General features: G+C 39.6%; 1 protein-coding gene across 4 annotated transcripts in view; it reads left to right on the forward strand.

Annotated features, from left to right (window-relative positions):
* FOXN3 (forkhead box N3) overlaps nt 1-27,725 on the forward strand; it is a 526,444-nt gene that overhangs the window by 358,953 nt on the left and 139,766 nt on the right. For all 4 annotated transcript variants that reach the window (XM_043981748.1, XM_043981751.1, XM_043981750.1 and 1 more), the window contains one exon: nt 15,532-15,596. In XM_043981748.1, the coding sequence (XP_043837683.1) occupies nt 15,532-15,596 (65 nt within the window). The remainder of the gene's footprint in view (nt 1-15,531; nt 15,597-27,725) is intronic.

A 27,725-nucleotide genomic window follows, 5' to 3' on the forward strand; every position in this document is an offset into this window, starting at 1 on the left:
ACTGCCTTAAGGCCGGGAATAACAGATGGGTCTATGAGGATTGACCTGTGCTATGCAGGATGGATACTTTTTGAACAGTAGATAGAAAAGTAACAGACGGGCTGAATGTCTTAAGCATTGCCTCTTTTTCCCAATTACATGTAAAGACAATTTTTTTTTAAACATTCATTTTTTAAATAAAATTTTGAGTTCCAAATTTCCTCCTTTCTTCCTTCTACTCCCCTCTCCCTAAAATGGTAAGAAATTTGATATAGGTTCTGCATGTATAATCATATAAGACATATTTAATCGTGTTGTGAAAGAAGAAACAGGACAAAAGGAAAAACACACAAAAGTGAAAATCGTAAAGCATTACCTTTTGAAGGAAGTCAAAGTATATGATAGGGACAGTGAAAAGAACAACCAGGGAAAGAAAGGGAAATAAAAGTTAGCAAATCTAGGGAGGGACAGATTATAGAGCAGCGTGGGCACACACTGGTGTGTGCCCACTCTCCTCCCCACACACACCTGAGGGACAAAGAGTGTATGTTTATTATTCCCATTTTCCAAATGAGGAAACATAAGTCTAGAGATGACTGGGACTTGCTTATGGTCACTCAACTGCTTATGGACACATAGCTGGTACGTTCTCGAGGAAGATTTTGAAACAAGGTCTTTCTAACTTCAAATCTAGTCTATCCATCTAACATAATCATATAACATCTAACACACACCCATGCTGCATTTAACTAAAGAAGTCAATTTCATCTGGGATCAGGGCTGGAAGGTCAAAGGAGACTTGGAGGTAGCATCTGAGTTGGTTTTTAAAGCAAGAAAGGACTTTGACCAAGGGTAGGTAAGTTAGGTTATTGCTTTTAGTCAGCCATTGACAATCAAGGAACCAAGTCTCCCATTTAAAAAAAAAAAGTTTTGACAACTCCCCAAACTGATTCCATTTCTTAAAACGCAATCACTATTCTGTCAGAATAACCACGCAGTTCTTTTGCTTGTGATTTTTCAGCCATTTGATGGTAACTCTGTTGATCATTTCAATAATGCATTTCCATGTATTACCATATTCCAAGACAGGACCATCCTCAATACATTTCAGCTCACTCTCTTCTCTGTCTACTTTGGATGAGCCTGAAAGGTCTTATAAAGTGAAAATTGGCTATTTTGAGCAATGGAAACTTATAAAGAATGATATTTGTGAAGTCATCCATTCTAATTCTAATCCATTGATTTGAATGAAATAGTTCATAAGTTTGATTTAAGTGGTGTTCTTATGAACTTCATTTAACAGGTGACAAAGTACTTTATAAAAATTATAGGGTTATTACTAGGTCCATATCTTAAAGAGGTTAAGATGGGGGGGGGGACCTATTTGTACAAAAATATTTAAAACAGCTCTTTTTTTTGGTGACTTAGAATTGGAAATTGAGGGAATGTCCATCAGTTGGGGGAATGGCTGAACAAGTTGTGGTATATGATTATAATGGAATACCATTGTGTTATAAGAAATGATGAGCAGGATGATTTCAGAAAATCCTGGAAAGATTTACATGAACTGATGTACAATGAAGGGAGCAGAAATAGGAGACCATTGTACATAGTAATAGCAATATTGTACAGTGAACAGTTGTGAATGACTTGGCTATTATGAGCAATACAGTAATCTAAGACATCCCCAAAAGCTCATGATGATGAAAAATGCCATCTGCCTCCAGTTAAAGGACTGATGGAGTCTGATTACAGACCAAAGCATACCCTTCCTTTTTTCCTTTTTCCTTTTCCCTTTTTCCTTCCTTCCTTCCTTCCTTCCTTCCTTCCTTCCTTCCTTCCTTCCTTCCTTCCTTCCTTCCTTCCTTCCTTCCTCCCTCCCTCCCTCCCTCCCTCCCTCCCTCCCTCCCTCCCTCCCTCCCTTCCTTCCTTCCTTCCTTCCTTCCTTCCTTCCTTCCTTCCTTCCTTCCTTCCTTCCTTCCTTCCTTCCTTCCTTCCTTCCTTCCTTCCTTCCTTCCTTCCCTCCTTCCTTCCCTCCTTCCTTCCCTTTCTTACAAAAATGACATATGAAATTGTTCTACATGATTGCACATTTATAATCTATATCAGATAGCATCCTGTCTCAGGGAGGAGGGAAAGACTTTGGAACTCAAAATTTTAAAAAATATATAATTTTTTTAAAATTACAGGGTCATAGAGTTAGCTGTGGAAGAGACCTGAGATATCATCTAATCCCTAGCTTCTTAAACTGTGGGTTGGTACCCCATATGAGGTCACATAGCTAAATGTGGGGGTCACAAAAAACTTAGCAACAGTAAAAGGTTATTTATACCTACTTTATATACCTGTATACCTGGGGTTACATAAAAATTTTTCGGGTGAAAAGTGGCCACACCAGTAGTAAGTATCTGAGACTGGATTTGAACTCATGAAGAAGAGTCTTCCTGACTCCAGGCACATGAGCTAATTCTTGAAAGATTTGGGCATACGAAGGTGGTAGAGGACAGGAGAGTATATATTCCTAGCATTTGGTGCTGGGGGAAGCCTGTGCAAAGATGTAGGGTTGGGAGATGGAATATTGAGTTGTAGAATTTTTCTAGAAAGTAAAGTGTGTAAAGGGAAATAATATGCAATAAACTTAGAAAGATAGCCTAAAGCCAGGTTATGAAGAGCCTTACATTTAGCTGAAGAGTTTGCATTTTATCCTGGAGGCAATAAGGATTCAGTGAAATTTCTAGTTATGCTTTAGAAAGATGATTTTGACATCTGTATGTAGGATGGATTGGAGGGGAGAGAGACAAAAATTCAGGAACCCAAATTGAAGGCTTTTGTAATGGGCTGAGCAAGAGGTAAGGATGTGCTGGACAAGGGTGATGACTGAGTGATGAGAAGAGGCCTGATGTGTTGCAGAAGCAGAATCACAAGACTTGGCAACTTAGTGGTAAAAGAGGTGAGGAAGGGGGATAGGAAGATAAGAGGAAGATATCACCTAAGGTGATATACCTGGATGGCTCGAATAATACTAGTGGGTCTTAATTTCCTGACCTATAAAACAGGGTGTTTGGATTTGAACTCTGAGGCCTCTTGTAGCTCTGACATTCTGTGATTCCTTTAAGTATGTTAGCTGTGAGAATGTTCCCAGTTGAACTATGAGATAACCTCTCCTCTTGAAGCATAAACAACTTTCTGCCAGATGTATGGCTTACCACAGAAGCCTGGTCTGTCTAGTGGACTAGGCATGCTGCAGTAAAAATTTATTTTCCAAGAAATTAGATGCCTTTTACACAAGAGGTCCGTGTTGATATGAAGCACAGAGAATATTTGCCTTTCTATTATGCTCTGATGTTTCAGTAGTGGTAAGAAAAAAATACAAGGTAATTGCATGTAATGGGGATTTTTTTTTTTAGCATCCTGCTTTGATTCTGTTTTATCTCCATGAGAACGTAAGCTGGTCATTAAGGAAGTCCTGTACCCACCATCCCTGATTTCACTTCCCAATTCTAAGAAAATTACAAGAATCTACTTCTGCATTGACTTCAAGAGAGAGGGGACATGCAGTCCCTTTCCCAGAGCCCTGAGATTAGATCAGAATGGTGTTATACCCCACCTCTACCCCAGTTCACAGTGGACTTTTTTCATTTCTTTTTTTTTTTTAAGAGCTCAATTGTTATATCACTTTCATTTCCACCCCACATTTCATCTCTCCACCCCCACCCATTTCCCAGAAGAGCCATCCCTTGTAATAAAGTATAAAAAGGGGTGGGATGGGAAGTAGTTCATAACCAACTCTGACAGTAAGTCTGACAGTAACAATAGTAATGTAATAGCTAGCATTTATATAGTACTTTAAGGTTTGAGAAGCATGTTATACTTGTTATTTCATTTGATCAGTATATATGGTGTTCCACACCCATTACCCCTCTCCCCCACCACTCTCATTGGATTCTAAATGAAGTGAACTGTCCGTTTAAGTCTTAGTAGCACAGTGGAGGGAGGGAGCATGGGACCTGGAGTCAGGAAGATCTGAGTTCAAATTCCACCTTAAACACTTAAAGGCTCTGTGACCCTGGGTAAGTCACTTAAACCTCAGTTTGCCTCAGTTTCCTCATTCGTAAAATGAGGATAGTAAAAGCATCTACCTCCTAGGGTTGTCATGAGAATCAAATGAGATAATTCTAAAGTGCTTAGCAAGGTATCCAGCACATAATAAACACTATATAAATGTTCATTATTATTGTTCTCGTTATTGGCAGAATTGGGCTAGATCTTTACAAGCAGTGGTGCAAACTTCAAGGGAAGTCCAGAGGTATAGGCAGGGGTGTGCTCATAAATGTTTAATAATCAGCTCTCCGAAGAAGGTAACATATGCCTAACACCCTTTTAAGTTCAGCCTGCATTATTAAGATTTTCTGTATTAGTTTCTCAAATCTATTCAATCGACAAAAAAATAAGTCAAGCTCTTATTTGTAGCTTTTACCTATTTCTGAGTGAAACTTTAACAACTGACTCCATTTGAGCTTGCTCTAGGACACCACTGAGTATAGGGGAGGTATAGCTGTTGGTCTAACTTAATAACAAGTACAGTATTCATTCCACCTTTTCTTTATTCCTATTCCACTCATTAGATGCCACTAGTTCATTAGTGACTGGTAAGATGATATCATGACTCCAAGAGAGGCAATAAGGCTCAGGCCATTTTGGTTCAGCAGACCCAAAGAAACCCCAGGCATCTTAGCACAATGCCTAGCACTTACTAGGCCCTTAATAAATACTAGTTTAAAAAAAAAATTAATTAATTAAAATAAAATAAATGCTAGTTCACTGACTAGGTGATTCTTTTAGGATCCCTTGTAATGCTAAATCAGTGATCCTATTCATATAGAAAATAATATATTAGAAATACTTTGTGTCTGCTGCTTCTTTGAACATATGTTACCATCAGATCTGTTCCCCATGTATATTTGGCATAATGCCCATTGGAAAATGGGAGTGTGGTGGAATCATTTAGGACACTAAATCTGTCTTGGAAATAGAGCTTGTTGTTCAAGTTTCTGTGCAGGTCCCTTGGGTCTTGCTGGCTTAGACTGGCTCTTAATGATCAACTGGATCAATATACTGAAATACCAGTTCTCAAATTGCCTTTCTGGTAGGTAAGAACCTCTTAACCTATGGGTTTCCTCTTTTAAAAAGAGGGGAGGGGTATTATCCTGCTAAAGGGCACATCATCTTGTTAAAACACCAAAGAAATAAAGTTTTTGATACATTTGCTCCACCAATATGGTATTGTTTCTACTAATATGTGCTCTCTAATCTGTCTCTTGCATATGGTAAGCTTGATAGCTTTTTCTATCCTGGGACTTTGCCTTCCTTGGATAGTTTCCTAGCTAGATATATCATCTCCAGCTTTCTTTCATAAGTATGTAGATAACTAAGAATCTAGAGACTTGGAACAGTATAAAAGGCAAATCGGAAAGATTAGACATTAAATTGAGTTATTGATTTATTCAGGTAGGGTGATTTTATACCAATTCAGGTAATTTTGTCTACAGTTTCCAAATGAGTATCCACCACGTGGATAGCTAGCCCTCTGCTCATCCAGTTCTACTGCTTTGTGTGAGGAGTCTATAATTATGCTTCTGTGGAGCCTCAGTTTCCCATCTATAAAATGAATAGGTTGGATTCGATGACCTGACCTAAAAGGTCCTTTCCACCTCTAAATCAGTGTTTCTGTTTGTCCTATTGAACTCCTTTACTTGAAATACTGATGAAGGATAAGGAAACTTCACTCTTTCCTTTTTGCAGATCGTCAGTGTATTAATAATACTTCCTCACTGCACCCCTGCCCCTGCCCCTCTCTCTCTCTCTCTCTCTCTCTCTCTCTCTCTCTCTCTCTCTCTCTCTCTCAGAGGCAAAGGTGAGGAGAAAAGTAAGGTCTTCCCATAAGCTATACCACCACTACCACCACCCCCTTTTTTGAATAGTGGCATTTAGTAGCATTTACAGGGATAATGTTAGAATGGGTAATGGTTACCCCTCCCATCTCACATAAGTTATAAATTGAAGAATTTAGAGCTAAAACAGACCTTAGAAATAATCTAGTTCAACCCTTTCATTTTATAAATGAAAAAACTGGGGCCCTTGTGTGGTCACAAAGGTATAGTCATTAAACAAACTCAGGATTTAAACCTAAGTTCTTTGATGCTAATTCCAGTCTTCTTTGTACCATGTTTATTAGACTGGTTTCTTGTTTAATAACTTTCCTGTGCACTTATCATGTTAGATTGTGCATGAAAATTAGAATCAGGGGACAGGTAGGTGGTGTAGTGGATAAGACACCAGACCTGGATTCAGGAGGACCTGAGTTCAAATCCAGCCTCCCACACTTGACACTAGCTTTGTGACCCTGGGCAAGTCACTTAACCCTCACTGCCCTGCAAAATAAAAATAAGAAATAAGAAAATTAGAATCATCTGTGCTGTTGTCTCCCTGCTAGACTGTAAGCCCCACAAGAGTAGGGGCTGTGACTTATGAAAGCCTAGCACCAAGTGCAGTGTTCTTCACCCAGGAGACAGTTAAGAAATACTTGCATTTTAATAATGCATTGAAATCAGTCATACAATAAATCTTTTTATGTTTGCATGGACTTACTCTGACATAATCATGTGAAAGGTAGATTTATATCTAGTAGTTACTTCAGAGGACTATTTTAAATATAAAAAGACGCTTCTTCTTTACCCTTGCGAGATTTCAATAAAAGCAAATTGAAAGTACGTATTTTTACTTTGGAGTACTCTCTTAAATTGTATCCCTTTAGGAATGTCAGTTTCTGCAAATTATCCCTAGGTTGTGTTTTCTTCAGCTCTGATATTCTTGTAAGTCACTGACTGTCCAAATCCCTATCTCCAAATTCACTTCTTTTAGGGAAACTTTACCTTATTAATCAGATGAAATCTTCATCACTTTACTTGGAATATTAAGATTTAATCACCTAAAATTGCAGTAAGACTTTTGGGATAACCCTGTATTTGAGGCAAATTGAAATACTAGAAATGCTTAGTCGAAAGAAGTAAGTTGAGTATAGAATGATGCCTTATTAGTAGACAGGAATGAGGAAATAAAATTGGGGACAGAGATTTGAAACCTTCCCCTGTGTTTGAAGAGGTGATCATAATCCATAGCTTTAGTCCTAGTTTTCTGTTCCAAAATGCCTGCAGGAGCCCTAAAGGTGCACCTTGATCCTCCTACAGCTCAGTTCTCTTTTCATTTTCTCCTGTTGTCCCAGGGATTCTTTGCTTAAGTCCTGAGAAATTTGTGTCCCTTTACTGAGGTTGCTGCTTGGCTTATGCAATTGATAACAACAAGAAGAAAAACAATAGTTAGCATTTATATAGCACGTTGAGATTTGCAAAGAGCTCAGTGTTCTTTTGTTTTGTATATACGTGTGTGTGTGTGTGTGTGTGTGTTCCTGTTGGGGGGGTGGTGAGCTTTTTGAGGGTAGAGACTGTCTTTTGCCTCTTTTTGTATCCCCAATGCTTAGTGCAGTGCTTGGCAGGTATTCTTCTCAGTTTGCTCTCTTTCAGATTATTTGTGTCTTTCTGTCTCTGTCTCTCTGTCTCTCTCCCTCTCAACTCCCTGAAAGAATTCTACTTTATAGCTCAAAGACAAGCAAGCCAGATCACTTTCAGGACTGAGAGGATTATTATCTCTCTGAACTACAAATCTCATGATGCCAGTCAAATCACATGTGATATGATAGCCAGAAATGCTAGTGCCATCTCATTGTTGTTCAGTTTTTTCAGTCAGGGTTTTCTTGACAAAGATACTAGAGTGGTTTGCCATTTCCTTCTTCAGCTCATTTTACAGATGAGGAAACAGAGACAAACAGGGTTAAGTGAATTGCCCGGGGTCACACAGCCAGTAAGTGTCTGAGGTCAGATTTGAACTCATGGAGATAGGTCTACCTGATTCCAAGACCACTGTGCCACCTAGCTGCTCAGTGCCATTTTAGGCAGATCTGACTTTCAGGAAGATGGAGGTGATACTCGGGATTTGCTTGCCCTGGTCTAGAATATTATGTTCTATCTTTCAAGTGCTATATTGAAGGAAAGGCATTGATTAGCTGGATAAGGTCCAGAGGAAAATTACCAGGAAAAGCTCAAGGACCTTACAGGAGCTGGGGATTGGAAGAGGGAAGACTGAGATATTCAAGTATTTTCTGGAAAGGGATCACAACTGTTCTGTTGTGGCTTCATTCAGTCAATAAACATTTTTCAAGGACGTCCTATATTCCAGGCTCTGTGCTAAGCACTGGAGATGAAAAGAAAGGTAAAAGACAGTCTTTGCTCTCGAAGAGCTCACAGCCTAATGGGGGACAACAAGCAAACAACAATGTACAGACAAAATCTATACAGTATAAATTGGAAATAATCAACAGAAGGAAGCCAACTGGGATTAAGAAGGATAAGTAAGCAGGGGGCAGCTAGGTGGCACAGTGGATATAGCACTGGCCCTGGATTCAGGAGGACCTGAGTTCAAATCCAGCCTCAGACACTTGATATTCCCTAGCTGTGTGACCCTGGGCAAGTCACTTAATCGTCATTGCCCTGCAAAAATAAACGAGATGGAAAAATAAATAAATGGATAGATAGATAAAAAAGAAGGATAAGCAGCTTCAGCAAGCAGAGAGAGAGTGGCAGAGTGATTAATGAAAAAGCTTAGAATCGAGTTGTGCCATGGTGGAATGAGCATACCGTGGGCTCATAAACATTTATAGCCTGAAGAGACCTCTGGAGGTCCTCATCCAAACCCCTCATTTTACCAATAAGGAAACTGAAGCTCAAAGAGGTTAAGTGACTTACTACTTCATGTCATGCTTGCTACATGCTATATACTGTACAAATGTACTGTACAATGCCTTGTTGGTTGTAGGTTCTCATCCCTAAAGGTCTTGACAAAAAAAGCCATTGGGCATAGTGTAGAAAGGATTCTCATTCACGTAATAGTTATATAACTTCTTTTTTTATTATTAATTTTTTTTAGTGAGGCAATTGGGGTTAAGTGACTTGCCCAGGGTCACACAGCCAGTAAGTGTTAAGTGTCTGAGGCTGGATTTGAACTCAGGTACTCCTGACTCCAGGGCCGGTGCTCTATTCACTGCGCCACCTAGCTGCCCCGTTATATAACTTCTAATGTCCTTCTGGCCCAGATTTTGCAATCCCTTGTTCTATATCTCTTTTGTTTGTGCTCTATGCCCCTATGTTTACTGATCTGCTTCTTTTAAGGATAGTTGTCTTTTCATGTGTGGGGTGTGTGTGTGTGTGTGTTTCATTTCCCAAACTAGGAACAGCTTTGATTCCTCCCCATCGGTGTTATGGTGGGAGTGAACTGCCTTCTCCACTGTCTCAGTGCCAACAATCATCATAAAATTTGAGAGAAAGGAGTAGCACCAGCTTCTTCCTTTATCCTGCCCCCTCCTGGAAACCTCTGCTACCTCCTCTTGAGTCTCTTTGGCCAGAAGCATTAGCCACAGATAGATATGAACCCTGAAAATTCCAGTGTTTAATAAGAGCTTATCTTCTCTCCTTGGATGCATGCAGGGCATCTCATACTCTAAATATTCAAAAGCTGATTCTTGAGGTCTCTTCTTCGCTCTTCTCCTAGGAAGGAAGAAGAGTGGGATGGTGAGACGGTACCAAATACCTCACCTGAATTCCAAATAATATATTTGGGGGCTTTAGAGGTTATCTAGTCATAAATTAGTCACCTAATTTTACAGAAAAGCAAACTGAGCTTCAGAGAAGGAAAGTAACTTGTCCAAGGTCACACAGCTAGAGAATGATTGGACTTGGTTTTGAATCCATGTCCTCTGACTCCATACCTTATCTTTTCCAACTTGGCTACCATTCCACCAGTCACCCAAGTTTCATATTTCTGAGTTGTTATTTTGAGGGTCTCTCTGTCAAAGAAAAGTATAATATTGTGGGTGATGATCTCACTGTGTCAGAGCAGGCTTGGAAGCCAAGTGAGCTTTGTTCTGTTCTTAGATTATATAAGCTGTAGACTAGAACCTTCACCCCAGACAGTTCTCATGGGAATACTTACTATTGTTTACAATGATTTATTGAAAGAATGTGGATGGCTCCTCACTCAGGCTATTGTTCTCTGTCTCTTCCTTTCCACTCCTACAGAGGCTTGTATGCCATGTGAAGTGTGTGCTTCAGACCCACTACTCAAGTGAAACTACTCTCTGCTAGGTTTCCAATGGTCTCTTGACTGCTAAATTTAAATAATATATGAAAAGTGCGTTGTAAACCTGAAAGTTTACCATCAGTGTTGAATATTATTATTGTTGGAATTCTGTGGCCTTTCCTTAGTCTGTATTCTGTTTGGCTTGGCATGGTAGGTCATTCCCTTCTCTTAGAGAAAGCCTTCTCCCCAGGCCTCTGTGACATTATTCCTCTCTTAGTTCTCCCTCTGTCTAATGATTCTCTGTCTCTTCTGCTCAGTCACCTCCTTCCTCTCAACTTACTAAGTGTGGGTATCCCCCCAAGGCTCTGTCCTTGACCTTCTCTCTATTTTCTTACTTAATGATCTTATCATTTGCTATCACTTCAGTTGTCATCTCTATACAGATAACTCCCAAATCTATATGGTTATCCCTTCCACATGGAGGAAGGGAGGATTGTAGTCACAGCTCCCTGAGATCTGAAAAATCCACATAAAATTTTTGGCCCTCTCTTTGTACCAGAGAAGAAGTCTGAATTATAATGGTATTAAAAGATAAACTATGTTGATATTATACAATGCCATACATACATCTTATGCATTTCTGAGTTTCTAAACTTTTTCTGTCTTGTCTCCTGGCCTTTGTGTGTCATCAGGTGCTTCTGCAAAACTCCCCCCAAATTTAATTTCTTACGCCAACCCTCACTATGTTGAAACTGTAGTTGGGAAAGTTGCAATGTGGAGGGGATGACTGTATAGATTTAGAGCCCTAATCTCTCTCCTAAATTCCAGTCTGACATTAATCCCTTCTGGATATCCCATAGGCTTCTTAACAAACTTAACATGTCCAATACTAAATTCATTTCCCACCAAAATTATTCATCCTCTAAACTTCCCTATTTCTGCTGAGGGATTCACCATACATTTAATTACTCAGGTTATATCTTTGGATTCTTGTTTAATTCTTCTCTTGATCTTACCCTCCACCCTCTGGTCAAATCAGGGGTCAAATCTCGTCATTTCTACCTCCACAGTGTCTCATCCACTTATTTCCTTTTCTCCATTCATATAACCTCCAGTCCTTCCTGTTTCCGATCCATCTTCGACACATATCTGACCACATTACCCTAGTTCGAATCTTCTGTGGTTGCATTTTCTTTAGGATATGAGATGAAATCCTCTCCTTGGAGCTGAAGTGCTTTCATTTGATTCTGTCACCCATGGGGTTTCCATGGGCACCATACTTACTTCATATCAATCCCTTTCATATAACCTCCATTCCAGTCACCCTGACTTGAGAGCTTCCTACTCTTGTAGAACATTTTAAATGTAAGCTACCTGCGGTCAAGGACTACTTTTGTTGTTGTTTAGATTTTACCCTATTACCTTCCACCATCTGGCACAGAACCTGGCCTACATAATAAATGTCTGTTGAAATAAATTGATGATTCAGGGCAAATTTATCTCTCCTATTGGTTGAAGTAGCTTAAATAAACTGTGCACCTGATAGGTGGCATGTGTGTGTGTGTGTGTGTGTGTGTACACACACACACACACACACACACACACACACACACACACACACACATACATTAGAGGTAGGACCCCCAAATTACCAGAATTGTAAAAAAAAGATTTACCAGAGAAGTGACTTTTTTTTTAAGGCCTGGCCTCTCTATCTCACCCAGGCTTAGAAGTTCAGTGGCCAGTCCCAATACTGAAAGGTACTGAAGCTTTAACCTACTCTATTTTTCTAACTTGAACTGCTTTGCTTTGCCTCACCATAGGCAGCCTGGTATCCCTCTGTTCCCCAGGGTTAACTATGCTCTTGCCAGAATTAGTAGAGACACCCAGTTGATTTCAGCCTAACTGTGGCTCGGAATTCAGAAATTCAGCAATCCTCCAACCTCAGCCTCTGCTGGCGTATGCTGCTGTGCTTGGCACCTATGATGCTATACCTGGCATGGCAATGGCTTCTAGAAGAACGTTGGCATCCTTAAATAAATTCTGCTGCATTTAGTGTTACATATATGAATTACTCAGAAATCATCTTGATGTTTACAAATTGAGAAAATCTAAACCAAAAACTTATCAATTGCACAGGCCATGTCCTAGTTGTCCTTTTGTCTTCTCCAGGACTTAGACAGAATCCAGCACATAGTAGTGACTTGCTACCTTAGTAAAGCCCCTTTGCTTACTTAGTAAATATGCATTGAACAAAGGAATGAATGAACAGAATTCGTCTGCCTTCTGTCTTCTCTACCTTTTCTAGCCCTCCTCGCTTCCTCTTTGGAAGAGTCAGAATGAAGCAGCATTATGAATGGTCTGACAGGGGAGTGGCCTGTCTTCTGAGGAAATCTAAGATGATACTTCAGTGAACAAATCCTTGGAGACAGCATTGTTTAAAGAAACATGTGCAACTCAAATGATAAACAACTTCATAAATCGTGGGAAGCAATATTGGTAGTAGAGAAATTGCTGTTTCCTATTTTCTAATAAGAAGTAGGTTGAAAACTACTGGTTATCTGCTAGGGTAGTTGAGTCAGCAAGAATTCACTAAGCTCCTGCTATGTGCTAGGCACTGTGCTAAGTGCTAGGGATACAAAGAAAGGCAAAAACCAGTCCCTTGCTTTCAAAGATTTCACAGTGTAATAGGGGAGAGAACATGCAAATAACTACAGACAAACAAGCTATAGACAGGAAAAATTGGAGATAGCCCCTGCAGGAAGGCACTTAGATTAAGAAAGGACTGGTAAAGACTGCTTGCAAAAGGGTAGGACTTTGGATGAGTTAATTTAAATAATTTAAAGCAATTTTATATGCCTTTTAATTTTTTTTTCCTTTGAACCTCAAACGCTTGGAGAGCTGGAGTCAGGTAGAAGAGAAATATGTTTACTGATTCCCAGCCCTTAGCTATAAGAGCCACAGTAGGTCCATCTGTTGTTAGTGCAAACCTTGGCCCCCTTCTTTGGCTTGCGGGCCTGTTTATGGAGAGAATGAAGCCGTGAAGGCAGAGAAGGCAGTAAAAGCCACAGCACAGTATATGGATGTGTTTTTATCTGCACTGCAGTGTACTGATAATGGAAACAATGCTTCATTGAGAGTCAGATCACCTGGCTTCAGCACTTATTATTTGTATGATGTTGACTTAGCGCACTCTTTCCCCATCTTCTACAGGATCCCTTTTCAAACCCCTGTTAATTGCAGTGCCTTCACTGTCTTATTTACTTCCTAGTTATCCTCTCTATAGCTTGTTTGTACATATTTGTTTGCCTGTTGTCTCCCCGTTAGACTGTGACCTCCTTGAGGGCAGGCACCATCTTTTGCCTTTCTTTGTATCCCCAGTGTTTAGCACAGTGCCTGACACACAGTGGGTGTTTAATAAATATTTGTTGCCTGGCTAAGAGAATATACCTTACACCATCTTTCTAAACCTATCAAACACTACAAAAACTGACATTATTTTATTATTTTAATTTCATATGTGTTTTTTTAATATGCCATTGTTAAAAATTCATATAAAGACATATTTTGTTTCCTGGCATGCTTTACATACTTTTAACATTTGAAGATCTTTTTGTACATTAAGTACCCCTTTTAACTTCTGAGCGCATAGTTACATCACCTTGCATGGACTTAATTGTAGTGGGGGTTAAATTGGAAGAGCCCTTTGAGATTAGCCAAAACATGTAAGGAAAACTGGGACCGTGCCCAAGGTCAATCACATAGTAAGCAACAGACCAGAGACTTGAACACAGGTCTTCTGATTCCCAGGCCAGCATTCTATACACTGTAGTATGTTTCCGTATTAAGTCACCATCTGGCCACTGTTTCTGGCTTAAAAAACATGGAGGAAATGTACTACAGGTCTGCTTATCCTTTGGTCTTGTTCCTCATGTAGATTCTAACTTGGCTATTCTCCTGTTCAATCCAACATATCCATATGTATGTATACACACATATAAACATATATTTAGATTCATGTATTTGTATATAAGTATGCACACACATACAAAGAGGTTGTCAACATTGTATCACTCAAGAGATTACTTCTTGGCAGAATTACTGATTTTCACGGCATTTCAGGTTTGATATAGCAGTATTTTTGGCTAAGTGCTTTTTGAAATTGACCTAAACCATTCCTTGATTCAGAAGACCTCTTCATTCCCAATTTAAGTCTCAGTATTTTCAAAACCATCTTGTGTGTGTGTGTGTGTGTGTGTGTGTGTGTTTCCTTTCTGGACCTATAATTTCACTGGACTAGGGAGCTCTCAGTGTGGAAACTTCTTCACCAGTAGAGGTCAGCTCCTATTTTGTGCCTTATAGTTGGGGGGTGGGGGTGGGCAACTGGGCAGCACAATGGATAGAGCATTGGCCCTGGCGTCAGGAGGGCCCAGCTTCAAATATGGCCTCAGATACTTACACTACTAGCTGTGTGACCCTGAGCAAGTCACTTAACCCCAGTTGCCTCAAATATCTGGGGCCATCTCCAGATTTCCTGATGTATATCTTGCCACTGGACCCAGATGGCTTTGGAGGAGAGAGTGAGTGAGCCTGGTGACCTTGTACAGCCCTCCCTCACTTAAATCCAATTCAGTGCAAGTCAAGACATCACCTCCTGATGTCATGGTCTTCAAGAATAGACAAACAACAATATAGTTGTGGATGCCTATAATAATACTCAAGGATTCAGTGACTTGCCCAAGGTTACTTATGGATCATAGGTGGGACTTGAACCTCAGTCTTTTTGACTCAGGCAACCTCAGTTCACTCTAGTGCATTTCATCTCATCTTTATCTAAAAACAGGGTAAATTTTCTGTTATTAAAAGCAGCAGCAATTTCTGTGCAATCTTTCTATTTTTCTCCTTTTCCCCCAGGATCTGTCTTCTTCTGAGAATATGGTTGTGTACACATCTTTTAAATCTCATGGAGAGGATAGAATGCAGTACTTTAGTGCACAGAATTGACAAGATACACTGTCTCAAAAGTCTCAGTTGGTTTTTTTAGTTTGTTTTTTGCCGGGCAATGAGGGTTATGTGACTTGCCCAGGCTCACACAGCTAGTAAGTGTCAAGTGTCTGAGGCCAGATTTGAACTCAGGTCCTCCTGAATCCAGGGCTGTTGCTTTACCCACCGTGCCACATAGCTGCCCCTAGCTAGTTTTAATGAGGGAGGGATGGGTGTACTTCCCTAGGGTATTAAGGAATGCAGAGTTCAGAAAGATTTTCATGAGACTTCTTTAGGATTTTTTGTGTGCAAGTAATGGTACTGATAAGACACTGAGTGGAAATGAAATGGGCTTGATGCTCACTTCTTGTTCTGTTTTAGCACATCAGGTCCACCCATCTGGCCGGGAAGCACCTTCTTCAAGAGAAATGGAGCCCTTCTACAAGGTAGGTCCTCAACTCTCATTTGTTTTTTCTCACCACTGTTCCTTAAGTGTAACAAAGATGAGTTATTCTCACAGTTCACAATGAATGTCTTCATTCTGGAAAATGAGGCGTTCTGGGGGTAGAACCGGTTTATTTCCTTCTATTTCTTTTCTCCTCCAGGCTTTTGGAAATGGCGAATTACTAGTTTGAGATGATAGAAATATATGTCTCTGTTTTTTCATTTCTTGGGCTGTTGCCTTACTGTCTATAAGTTCCAGCTGTGTTTGGCTCTCTTGGTGAAATTGGGATTGTTTGGTCTTTGTGGTATGATAGCAGCAGGAACAAGATCAATAAAGTCAACTCCTTAATGAAGTTCCCTCCACCCCCTTTTTCCTTATTTTATGTGTCTGTGATGGCATTCGGGAACTACTTGGTATCTCATAACAATGTTTGGTTTATCCTCAGACTTGGCAAGTTAGTTTTCCAAAGGTGGGTTATTTGCTTTGTTTGTTTCCCCCCCCCCCTTTCCCAGAATATGGAACCTCACTCTTCAGCTTCCTTCCCCCAGAGCCTGGCTCACATTCTCAGGGAATGTAATCTGCATAAAGGAAACCGCTATTCAGGCAACTATTCACCTAAAGCCCAAATGGAAAAAGTTGGGGGGGTATTACCCAACAGTTGTGTGGATGGTTGGGAGTTGGTGATATACCAAGAATCAGCTTAGTCTTCCCTCGAATGTCTCTTCATTAGCTGGGATTCAGAATTGTGGCATCCACCAAGAATGGATGACTTTTACCAGAATTTTTGATTGCTAGCTCTTCTGGGTAGAAGGTGAAGAGTTTGCGTTAGTTGTCATACTTGTGAGTCGCTTTTCCCTAAAATGTGCAGGCCTAATACCAGACTTCTGTGTAGGAAGTATAATAAAGACTTCCAGAAATGCATTTTACCTTAAGAGTGTAAGAAGCAGTTCACATAGGGTATATGATGGAATGACCTTGTTGTTGTGCTATAGACTGAATAATATGGTGTCTGCATTATCAGGAAGCTATGAAATCAGTGAACTTTGGAGTTCCTTTGCTTTTCTTCTCTATACCAGCAGGCTTTCAGCAGGTAGGTTCCATTAACACTAATCTTAATTACCATATTATGTCTCCAAAATGTTGGCAGGAGAATGAAAGCCTCTGTTAATAGCTTATAGGTAGAGCTCTATCTGTAATCAGTGAACACAATTTTTTTAAGGGTCCATTTTTTTTAATGTGGCCAATCTAAATAGAAAGCAGTAAGAAATTAAGCATTGGTCTTTCTTGTTAATTTCAAGGAATTATTAAAATTTTTCCTCTAGTATTTGAACCTTCTGATGAAAGTAATTTTCACAGAATCTGTAAAGTGGTCAATCCTCAGATCATTTTTTCCTTTACCTAGAAGATAAATGGGTTCTTATTAAGTTCTAATTCATTAATTGAGAGGGTAGCCTGGCCAAATAGATAGGGTTCTGAAGTTTTGAAGTTCTGAGTGCAAATACCACTTCTGACAGCTATTTTGTGACCATGGTCCAATTATTTAACCTTTCAATACCCCAGGCAGATATGCAGTGGTACCAGACCCTCAGTGTTTCTCCTTTAGATGTGATTGCTCTAAACATCCTCAGATTTTCTTCTGATTGTCATCCAGACTGTTGACCATCCCTTAAAGGTCTGTTCTGTGAAACCCTATCATCATGAAAAGAGTTTTTTCCCTATTCCTCCCACCACACACCCCCTTTTTTTGGCCCCTTTCTACGCTTTTAGCCATAGATCCCAAGAACCAAACCTGTTTTAGCTACTCATTGAATTCAAAGTCATTAAATGAAAGCAGTATGGTATAAACCCCTATCTTTGGCAGTAGAAGACCTGAGTTCACATAATTTCTTTGCCACTCACTAACCTTATAACCTTGGGTAAGATGCTTCTCCCCGCTGAATATCAGTTTGATTACATATAAAATGAGGGAGAAGAGGTAGATGGTTATAAAACCAGAGAGCTGGAGTTGGGAGGGACCTCAGAGGCCATGTTGTCCAATGCCCTTATTTACCCAGTAAGGAAGTAGAAACCCAAGTGAATTAAGTGACCTGTCGAGGGTTATGTAGGGAGTAGGCATCAGAGGCCCTGGATATGAACCAAGTTCTTTCATTCCAGCTCACTTTTCTTTCAGCCCTAAATCCTGTAGACTTTATCTATTCCTTTTTGTACATTTGAAAATCGGACGCATTTGGAGCAAAGGGATGAGGTTGGTAGGTGAAAGCAGGGAAGTAATTGTTAACTTGAATTTTTCATTACAGGGTTCCTTTACTTTTTTTTTTAATAAAACAGCATTTTTCAACAGTGGATGGTTTTAATTGAGTAACCTACATGTATAGTTCTTTAATAATTTTATTGTGACTAGATATCTTTAGGTGAGATACAACCCAACTAATGTTTTTGAATTTTTTCCCTTTAGAAAATCCCAAAGCACTTTTATATTGATATTGATAATAATAATATTAATTGTGATTCATATAATGCTCATTGTACATGATGCTTTGAATTTTATAAGGTAATTTGTTCACAATAACCTTATGATGATGATGTCACTGCCCATATATTACAAATGAAGACTTGGAGATATGCAAAGATAGAAGAGTGTTCAAATTACGCCAATAGTAAATTAAGGAGATGGGACAATCTAGAATCTCTGTTTATTTCTATCTTCTCTTCCCACCAAAAAGTTCCCTGACATATGTAGTATAATTTGAAAAAAATACATACATACATATTTATTTATTTGTTTGTTTGTTTATTTATTTATTTATGCGCACATACACACAGAGGAATTTTTTAAAATCCGAGTTGAATTCAGGTAATATTAGAGTTGAATAAGAGATTGAACCCAAGAGTAGAAATTATTTTAGTTTAAGATAACAGAGATCTGTGACAGTAGCAAAAGTATTACTAGAGTGCAAATGTTTACTATCTGTCTTGGGAAGACAGGAGGAAAGGAGGTTTTGATCTGCAGCCTGAGGGATTTAAGTTAGACATAAGGAAGAATTTTCTGACAGTGATGTGATTGCTGTTACACATCTGGAATTGTTTCCTGGGGGAACATTAAGGAATCTTTTTCTTGAGGGAATGAATATTTAAAAACAAGATAGAGGGGGCAGCTAGGTGGTACAGTGGATAAAGCAATAGCCCCTGGATTCAGGAGTAACTGAGTTCAAATCCAGCCTCAGACACTTGACACCTACTAGCTGTGTGACCCTGGGCAAGTCACTTAACCCCCATTGCCCTGCAAAAAAAAAAAAAAAAACAACCCAAGATATATTCTCATTTATTCATGAATTCATGAATGAAAAAGCTCTAATTAAAGGCTTGCTATTGTACAGAGCACCATGTGAAGTTCTGGGGACACAAATAGAAAAGCAAGGTAGTCACAGCTCTTGAGGAAGTCACATTCTAATAGAGGGAGCCAAATTGTGGAGGAAGGTTCAGGTCCAGGGCACATAGAAAGGCCTTATCATACTTAGAGTGCTGTAGGAGGGCAAGTGGTAAAGCCCAGTGGTTCAGATGGCAAGTCTGACGGGAGTGTAAAAATGACAAAAGGCTACAGTTCAGTCATCATGTCTTTTGAGTCATGAGTGATAAAACCATAACCAATTTTTATGTTAATCCATTTGGCAATGCCCAGGGACTCTGGTGGTGAGAACTCTCTTTTCTGGTTCTACTTCTGCTAGCTGTCTAGAAGGAGATGGGGGAAGGCTGTAGTCTCAGCTCTGTCTCCACTTGGGCTGAATAACTCAGGGGGTTGCAGGGAGGAGTGGTGAAGGACAGATGGATAGGGCCAGTGACCTGGAGGACTGCTGCTATTTGGGGCTCTTGGGTGACAACCTCCATTAGAGCCTACCGGGGTAGGGTAGTTGGCGTGGTTTCTTCCTCCAAGTTCATGCTACTCTCCTGTGCCTCACTCGAGGTTCGTTGAATAAGCATTTACTAAATGCATGTCATATGCCTTGCTAGTGCTGGGGGTAAAAAGACACGATGCCTTGGTCTCTGTATTTATCCAACCCCATCTCCTTTACTGTGTATATTTGTTACACATATTTTTTTTTTTCCAGCAGGGTGGGTGTGAAGGGATAGGGGTGAAAGGAGTTAGAGACAGACAGAAAGGAAGAGAGGGAGAGAAGGAATCCATTGAGCTTCATTTCATGAAGTATGGTGGCAAATCAGCTTCCAGTGAAAATTGATGCTCAGGACAATGCCCCTAATATACCACAAGATGCTGAATCATCAAAGAAAGATTAAGTTATGTCCCACGTGTGGAACTTACCAAAGCAGGAAATTGTAATAATATGGTTTAGGTATTAACCCTCAGTGAACCGGAGTGTACATGCCCTGGGTATTTTGGTCAGTGTGGATTTTACTGTACATCCAAAGAGAGCATTATCTAGAACAGCAACAGACCTTATTAACAAAGTTAAGTATACAGTGCAAGTGTTTTATAAATCCTTGTCTTTTTGTCCAGTTTTTACTCTGGTAAATAAAACATTAAACTGAAATCTAACATATGTGTGTGTGTGTATGTATGATGTATATGATTCCCTGATGCAAAAGTGGGTACACACCTTTATTAATTAGCCATCTTCATGCAGATCAAAGTGATGAGAAATGGGAAGACAATTTATATAATAGCAGTTTAAACAATCTTCCTCCACAATAAGTTTATATAATATAAACAACTTTAGAAGACTTAAGTCAGTGCAGTAGCTGACTTCAATTCCAGAGGATGATGAGAAATCATGTTAACCCACATCTTATGATGTGGTTCTAGACCCATGATGCAAAAACAAGACATGCATTTCTGAGAATGGTTAATGTTTTGTTTGACTGTGCATATTTGTTGCAACTCTTTTTTCCAGTGGGGTGGGAGTACGGGGATAGGGTAGTGGGGACACAGACAGACTGTCTGTTGAGCATCTTTTAAAAAAAAATTCACAGAAGAGAAAGAAGGTCAGAAAAAATTACAGAGAAGTAGAATAGCTTTAAAAGTTGCATATTAGGGGCAGCTAGGTGGCACATTGGTTAGAGCACCGGCCCTGGATTCGGGAGGACCTGAGTTAAAATCCGACCCCAGACACTTAACACTTACTAGCTGTGTGACCTTGGGCAGGTCACTTAACCCCAATTGCCTCACTAAAAGAAAAAAAAGTTGCATATTAGACTTACTATATATGTTTAAAAGAAAAGCAAATTATCTGTATCTTCAAATGCTCTGTATCTTCAGTTTCATGTACATTATCTTCTTCAGTTGCACTGTGTTTATGGAAATGCACATTTTAGGTGGGGAAGGGAAAAAAATAAGCATTTACATGTCAGATAATATGGGCACTGTGCTAACAATTTAACAATATCATTTCATTTGATCCTTACAACAACCATGTGAGGTAGATGCTTGTTTTATCCCAATTTTACAAATGAAGAAAATGAGGCAAATACAATCTTTTTTTTTTAAAGTGACTTGCCCAGTGATAGCTAGTAAGTGTCTGAGGATGGATTTGAACTCAGTTCTTCCTAAATCCAGTCCCAATGCTATATTCAGTATGCTACCTGGCTGCCTCTATTTAATTGAATTTGATTGATTTATTGTTTAAGTTCAAAATTTAAAAAAAAAAAACAATCCTTGGTAATAGAAGGCAATAGGAAGAGACTTGGTTTGGATTATTCAAGGCACAGAACCAGACATGTGATGTCATCAGTACAGGGAATTCCCAAAGTGAACGTTCACTGTTGCTGAAGGGTAACTTAGTCTTGAAAAGTTGCCTATAGCTTGCCAAGTCACTCTACTACTATGTAGTTATCTTCTATCTGTTTTGTGTCTCTCTTAGATAAACATATTTATTTATATATTTTCTCTACCATCAGGGCAGCTTAAGTGGTTCAGTGGATAGAGTTCCGGGCCCAGAGTTGAGAGTACCTGAATTCAAATGTAGCCTCAGATGCTTACTAGTTGTGTGACTCTGGGCAAGTCATTTAATCCTATTTGCCTCAGTTTCCTCATCTGTAAAATGAGTTAGAGAGGGAAATGACATAACATTCTAGTATCTTTGCCAAGAAAACCCCAACAAGGTCACAAAGAGTTAGACAAGAATAATCAACTAAACAACAACAGCTCTATCATTCGAATGCAAGCTCCTGGAGGGTAGGACTGTTTTGCCTGTTTTGGTACTTTCAGAGCTTAGCTCAATGCTGGACACACAGTAAATACTCATTGATTAGTTCTGGACGACAAGACCAGCCCTCTATCTACTACCTGACTTTCAAGGCACAAATGATTGACAGAATTAGCAAATTAGCCAATTAAAGTATTTATAATTCTACTTAAGCTTCTCATTAATGTCAAGATGATAGCCAGCAATACATTTACTGCATTGTAGAAAAAATGCATGCAGGCAGACAGAAGAGGGTGAGCTGGAGGGAATAAGCCATTCAGATAGTACCTATATATACACAGCTAAGCAGTGGATAGAGTGCCAGGCCTGAACTCAGGGAAGACTAATCATTGGTATACTTTCCTATTTGGGGGATGTTAATGAGGCATCTTCACGTGATGGCTAGAACAGTGGATGAAGAGAGAGAAGACCCAAACAGGGTTTTAATACTTTCTCTGTCACTAACGTCTTGGTCTTCAGCACATCAGCTGAACTCTCAGTTTCCCTCCAGAACTTGGTCTCTTCCTACTCTGAAAAATTATATCTCTGTAACTTTTTAAATTACTTTAATGTAACTAAATTTAAATAACAAAGTTATATTTTACTCTTTTCTCCCAAGTAGGAGCTGCAATTCATGGTAGAAACTGTTTATTTCTTTTCCATACTGACTAATCCACCCATGGCCAGTGCCTTTTACTATGAATATAATAGTTGCTCAGTAAATGTGCCCTAATGATTGAAATACCGACTGAATAAACAAGAGTTGGCTGAACCCTCTCTACCCAAGACACAAAGCTGGGAGTGGTAATTCAAACAATAGACAACAGAATCAGGATTCAAAGTGATCTTGACAGATTGAGATGATGGGCTTAAACCAGCAAGATGACATTTTAACAGGGATGAATATAAAGTCCTATGTTTGGGCTCAAAAAATTAATTGTGCTGGCAGAGAATGGGGAAGACCTCGTTTAGCAGCAAACAGTCTGGGATTTGGGGTGAGTCATTAGGACACAAGAGTGACTATAAACAGTCCTACAAATCATGACAAATAATAGTTCTGATGTCGTTGTCTCTGGTCAGAAAGTTTAATGAAGAGAACATTGATTGACATTGAGTCTAAGAACATTGAGGGCCTGAGCTGAAGTCCCAGGAGCTGGGAGAGAGGGAGACATGGTCAGGCCTTCACTTTAGCAAGATCACTTTGACATCTGGGTAGGGGATGGCATGAGAAGGGTGAAGCTTGTGGCTGACCAACCGGCGGGCTATTAGAATTGTTCAGGAGCCTTTCTTCTAATCCCTGGGCAGGGGTGAGGGTGACAGACTTTCTAGCAGTTTTGCTTTTGAGCATATCTGCCTAATACAGAATTCTCAGGCACTGTGCCTTTGTCCCTGCCGATTCCAGAGCATATTATTTACACTGGGCCTACTTGCATACACCATACCCTCTTTGGTCACAAGTTTAGGCCTCTAAGAACCCTTCAAATTAGGAACAACTCTCCCTCGTTTCCCTCCTTAATCGGATTTCTCCTTTTGTGGGACATTTGTAAGGGTGTATATGTAATCTCAACAAAGAACACAGCTCATTCATCTTGCTGAACTTGAGATAAATTGAAAGGGGGCATTCTCCCTACAGTTTGGCCCATTAAGTTTCATGCAATCACTGAGCGAGTCTTGTGAGTTCATTTAAAAACAAATAAATACAATAAAGAAATGGATTTACACTGGAGTAGAAAGCTGGAGGGGTAAGGTAGGAGGGAACTTGCAGTTCTGTTCCAAGCTCTTTAACCAGTTGGGAGTCTGACCTTTGCCAAATCACTGTGTACCTCTGCTTGCCGTCTCCACAGGAAGATAATAGATCAGAGTACAAGTTCAGCACAATCCTGTTCTTGTGAACAATGACACTTGGTCATTGACACAGCTCAGATACACAGTTGTGGTTCTTAATCTTGTTTTCAAACTCTGCTCGGGAGGCCATAAGGTAGTTCTTTGGCAAGTATGTTGAGGTGGTGTCAACACTTGATCAAGTTAAAGTCAATTAAACCTTTCATTAATTAGTTCAGCACATTTTTTATTGATTATCTGCTGTCTGAAAGGTATTATGGAAGATATAAAGGTCTAAGGACCCCTGGGCCTTGCCATCCTCCCTGCTGCTACATGCTCAGGAGTGCCAAGGCTTTTCTTGTGTCCTACAGATGAATTTCTTTTATGTGTTTTCTGCCTCACTTACAAGGTGAACTCCTTGAAAGTAGGGGCTAACTTACTTTTTCTCACTTTAAATCCCTACTGCTTAGCACATAGTGTTTAATAAATGCTCCTTCCTCCCTTCTTTTCCCCTTTCCTTCATTCCTTCCTCCCTCCCTTCCTTCATTATTTCCTTCCCATTTTCAGGAATCCACAGTCTAAATGGGAAAATATGTAAGTACATGGTAACATTTAATTGGTGCTATTTGAATGTAACAGTAAGTGTTCAGGAATTCAGCAGAGAAGCCTTTGCATAGCCTTTGGGAAGACCACATGGCATTGTAGAGGGAGTCTAGGATCTTGTGTTGGAGTACCTCAATTCAAATCCCATCTCTGTTCCTCCACCTGTGTGCCCTTGGGCCTAGTACCCTCAGTTTCCACATCTGAAAAATAAAAGGATTAGACTAAATAATCTTTTTTTTTTTTTTTTTTTTTTTGTGAGGCAATTGGGGTTAAGTGACTTGTCCAGGATCACACAGCTAGTAAGTGTCAAGTGTCTAAGGTCAGATTTGAACTCAGGTCCTCCTGACTCCAGGGCCAGTGCTCTATCCACTGTGCCACCTAGCTGCTCCTAAATAATCTTGGTAAGATCCTTCCCGATGATGAGATTGATACTCCACAACTTTAAAGGCAAAATTTATTTTGGGGGGTGCGGTGGGGAGTAATTGTGACTTGACTTGTCTTTTGTATGCTGTTAGTTGAAAAATATTATACTTCAGTTGTCCATTTGGTTCAGACTGCAGCCTATCCTTGTTTTCTTGTCCTGTGGGACAAGTCTCATCCATGTCTTTCTGTAGTCCTAGCACAATAATTCCCATATAGTACCTTGGTAGGTATGAATTGAATTTTGGACATAACTTAACCTATTTTCTCAAAATGAATGATTAGTTTGAAATACACTAATTGAGAGAGTGGTGTCTGAACCTGTAATTTTATTGTTGTAAAGAATTATTGGCATGGAAATAACCTTCTCCAATGTAAATTGGCAACTTGCTTATAATTTAGAATCTTAAGAGAACTGCTTGGGAGGTTGTGTCTTTGCCCACTGTCTTATAACTGCTGGAGAAAAGAGTTGAACACAGATCTTCCTGACTCTAAGGCTGGCTTTATTGTCCACTAGAGCTGGCATTTATAGAGACGCTTAAGGTTTGTAAGGTGCTTTACACATGTTATCTCATTGAATTATCTGCTTTTTTTTTTTTTTTGGTAATTAGAAAAAAAAGTGTTTAGAATACTGCTTTTAAAATCTTCCTTCTTTTGGTAATGAAGGATGCTTTCCCTTTTCTTTTGTGTTTCAGATGGAGATGAAATTAAAAGACTTTTAAAAACAGATATGTTTAAGATCTTTAAAGGTTGTAAAGAAACAGGGAAGGAAATCCTAGTATTCTCAATCTAAAAAAAATAATAAATCATTGATTTCCATATCCCAACAAAGTCTTTATATTATCTAAGATTCTAGGCAATTAAAAAAAAAATTATCATACAGATTAAATAGGCAGGATGGTTTAGACCAGTGGTGTTAAATTCAAATAGAAGCTGGATGCTATATATCAGAATCCCTGTAGACTGCATATTTATTGACTTTGAAAAACACATATTAGCATTACCTATGTTCTATTTTATTTTCATTTATTTTGTTAAATATTTCCCAACTGCCTTTTGTTGTTGTTTTTTTTGTTTTGTTTTTGAGAGGCAATTAGGGGTTAAGTGACTTGCCCAGGGTCACACAGCCACTAAGTGTTAAGTGTCTGAGGCCAGCTTTGAACTCGGGTCTTCCTGAATCCAGGGCCAGTGCTTTATCTACTGCGCCCCCTAGCTGCCCCTTCACAAATGCCTTTTAATCTGGTTCAGGCAGCACTAAGCCAGGCTACATTTTTGATGCCCTTGGTATATTGGGATTGAGAGCTTACCTAGGAGCGCGGAAGACCTATAAATTACAGGGGAAGTACTAACCTGTATTGGTAGACAAGAGTTTCTTTACTTGGGAGTTCCCTAAGCCAGTAAAATCATGGATCTACTTCTTATCCCTGTCCTTTATACATATTTTTAACAATTCAATTTAAATCATCCAGAAGAATATATAATCTAACTCTTATTTCAAGTTTTTTTTGTTTATGAAACAGTAAGACTAGAGATAGACCCTGGTTTTTGCAAAGTAAATATAATTTTTCAAATGTAAAGGGGGAAAATTAAGGCACTTTAAATTTTTTCGTTTGGGGGGGAAAGGGTATCTTTGTGTGTGTGTGTGAGTATAGAGACATTTTTCATAATTTCTAAGAGAATTATGAAATAGACTTTATTAGAAGAGAAAATGTTTTAGAAGACCTTTCAAGTGAGTTGTTCCCATTAGAGTGTTATAGGAGAGTATTTCAGTAGCTACCTGTAAAGGATTCTGGGTAGTTTTCTGTGATTGTTTAGTTACTTAGACAACCAAAAGGTGTGGCTGACTACTTCATGATAGGTCATGTTATAGTACAAATGGAGGGGTGTGTACTATAATTTTGCTTGCATTTTATTTGAATCTTAGTTCCCTTCCCGTCAAAAAAAATTACATTGCTTTTTCACAGACCTTCTTGATCTGTATCTCCTTCCTCCACCCTTCCCTTTTGCTCCTTTGGTACATCCCTGATTTCTCCTTCTTTTCATGAGGCACATAGAGTGTTGGCGTGGTTTATGGAAAGAACACTGAACTTGGAGTCAGGAAATTTGGAGTTGAGACCAAGGTTCTGCCTTTTACTTTGGGCAAGACATTTGATGTTTCTTATAGAAACTTCTCTGTTACTATATCTGTAACAGTGGGCATGGTGCCAGGTGAGGTAGCACTTATTTGTAATCCATGCAACCTGGAAGGCTAAGGCTGGCAGACCTCTTGAGCTCAGGAGTTCTGAGCTGCAATGGATGGTGCCAGGACCATGTCTTAACTAAGTTCAGCATTAATATGGTGAGCCCCTGGGAGAGGATGGGGAAGTGGGGCACAACCAGGTTACCTAAGGAGGGGGGCAAATTGGCCTAACCCCGAAATGAAGCCGATCAAAGTTCCCATATAATTGGGGGGGAGCAATGAGGGTTAAGTGACTTGCCCAGGGTCTCACAGCTAGTAAGTGTCAAGTGTCTGAGGCCGGATTTGAACTCAGGCCCTCCTGAATCCAGGGCTGGTGCTTTATCCACTGTGCCACCTAGCTGCCCCCCCCATATAATTTCAATAGAGGGATGACTCAGCCCATGCCCCTCGATGTCTAGCCTGGGTAAGCTAGGGAGACCCAGCCCTGAAAAAGGGGGTTGAGAGATAATAACATAGCAATTTTCTCAAAAGGTCATTATGGGGGTTGAAAGAAAAACTGCTGAGAGAGATAGAGACAGAGAAATTGCATGTAAAGTTTGTTTGTAACCCTAAGACAATATATTAGTGGTGGTGGTGGTGGTGGTGGTGTGTGTATACACACTTCAAGGATGTACATTTTCATCCAAGTAGTAACTGCTTACACCCATGTGGAGTTCAGCTCCTTTGTCTTAAATAAAAGGTTGTCATGAATTATGGCTGGAAAATCACTTCATCACCTGCTGGCCATTCAGGGTGTAGCAATGAGTCTGGTCCTCCAGTGACTGACTGATCCTTCTGACTCAGCCAGGTCTTTGAATGATAGACATATATCTGTGGGAACCAATACTTGAAGCATGTCCAACTTGACAAG

The sequence above is a fragment of the Dromiciops gliroides genome, chromosome 2 (genome assembly GCF_019393635.1).
Source record: "Dromiciops gliroides isolate mDroGli1 chromosome 2, mDroGli1.pri, whole genome shotgun sequence".
NCBI lineage: Eukaryota > Metazoa > Chordata > Mammalia > Microbiotheria > Microbiotheriidae > Dromiciops > Dromiciops gliroides.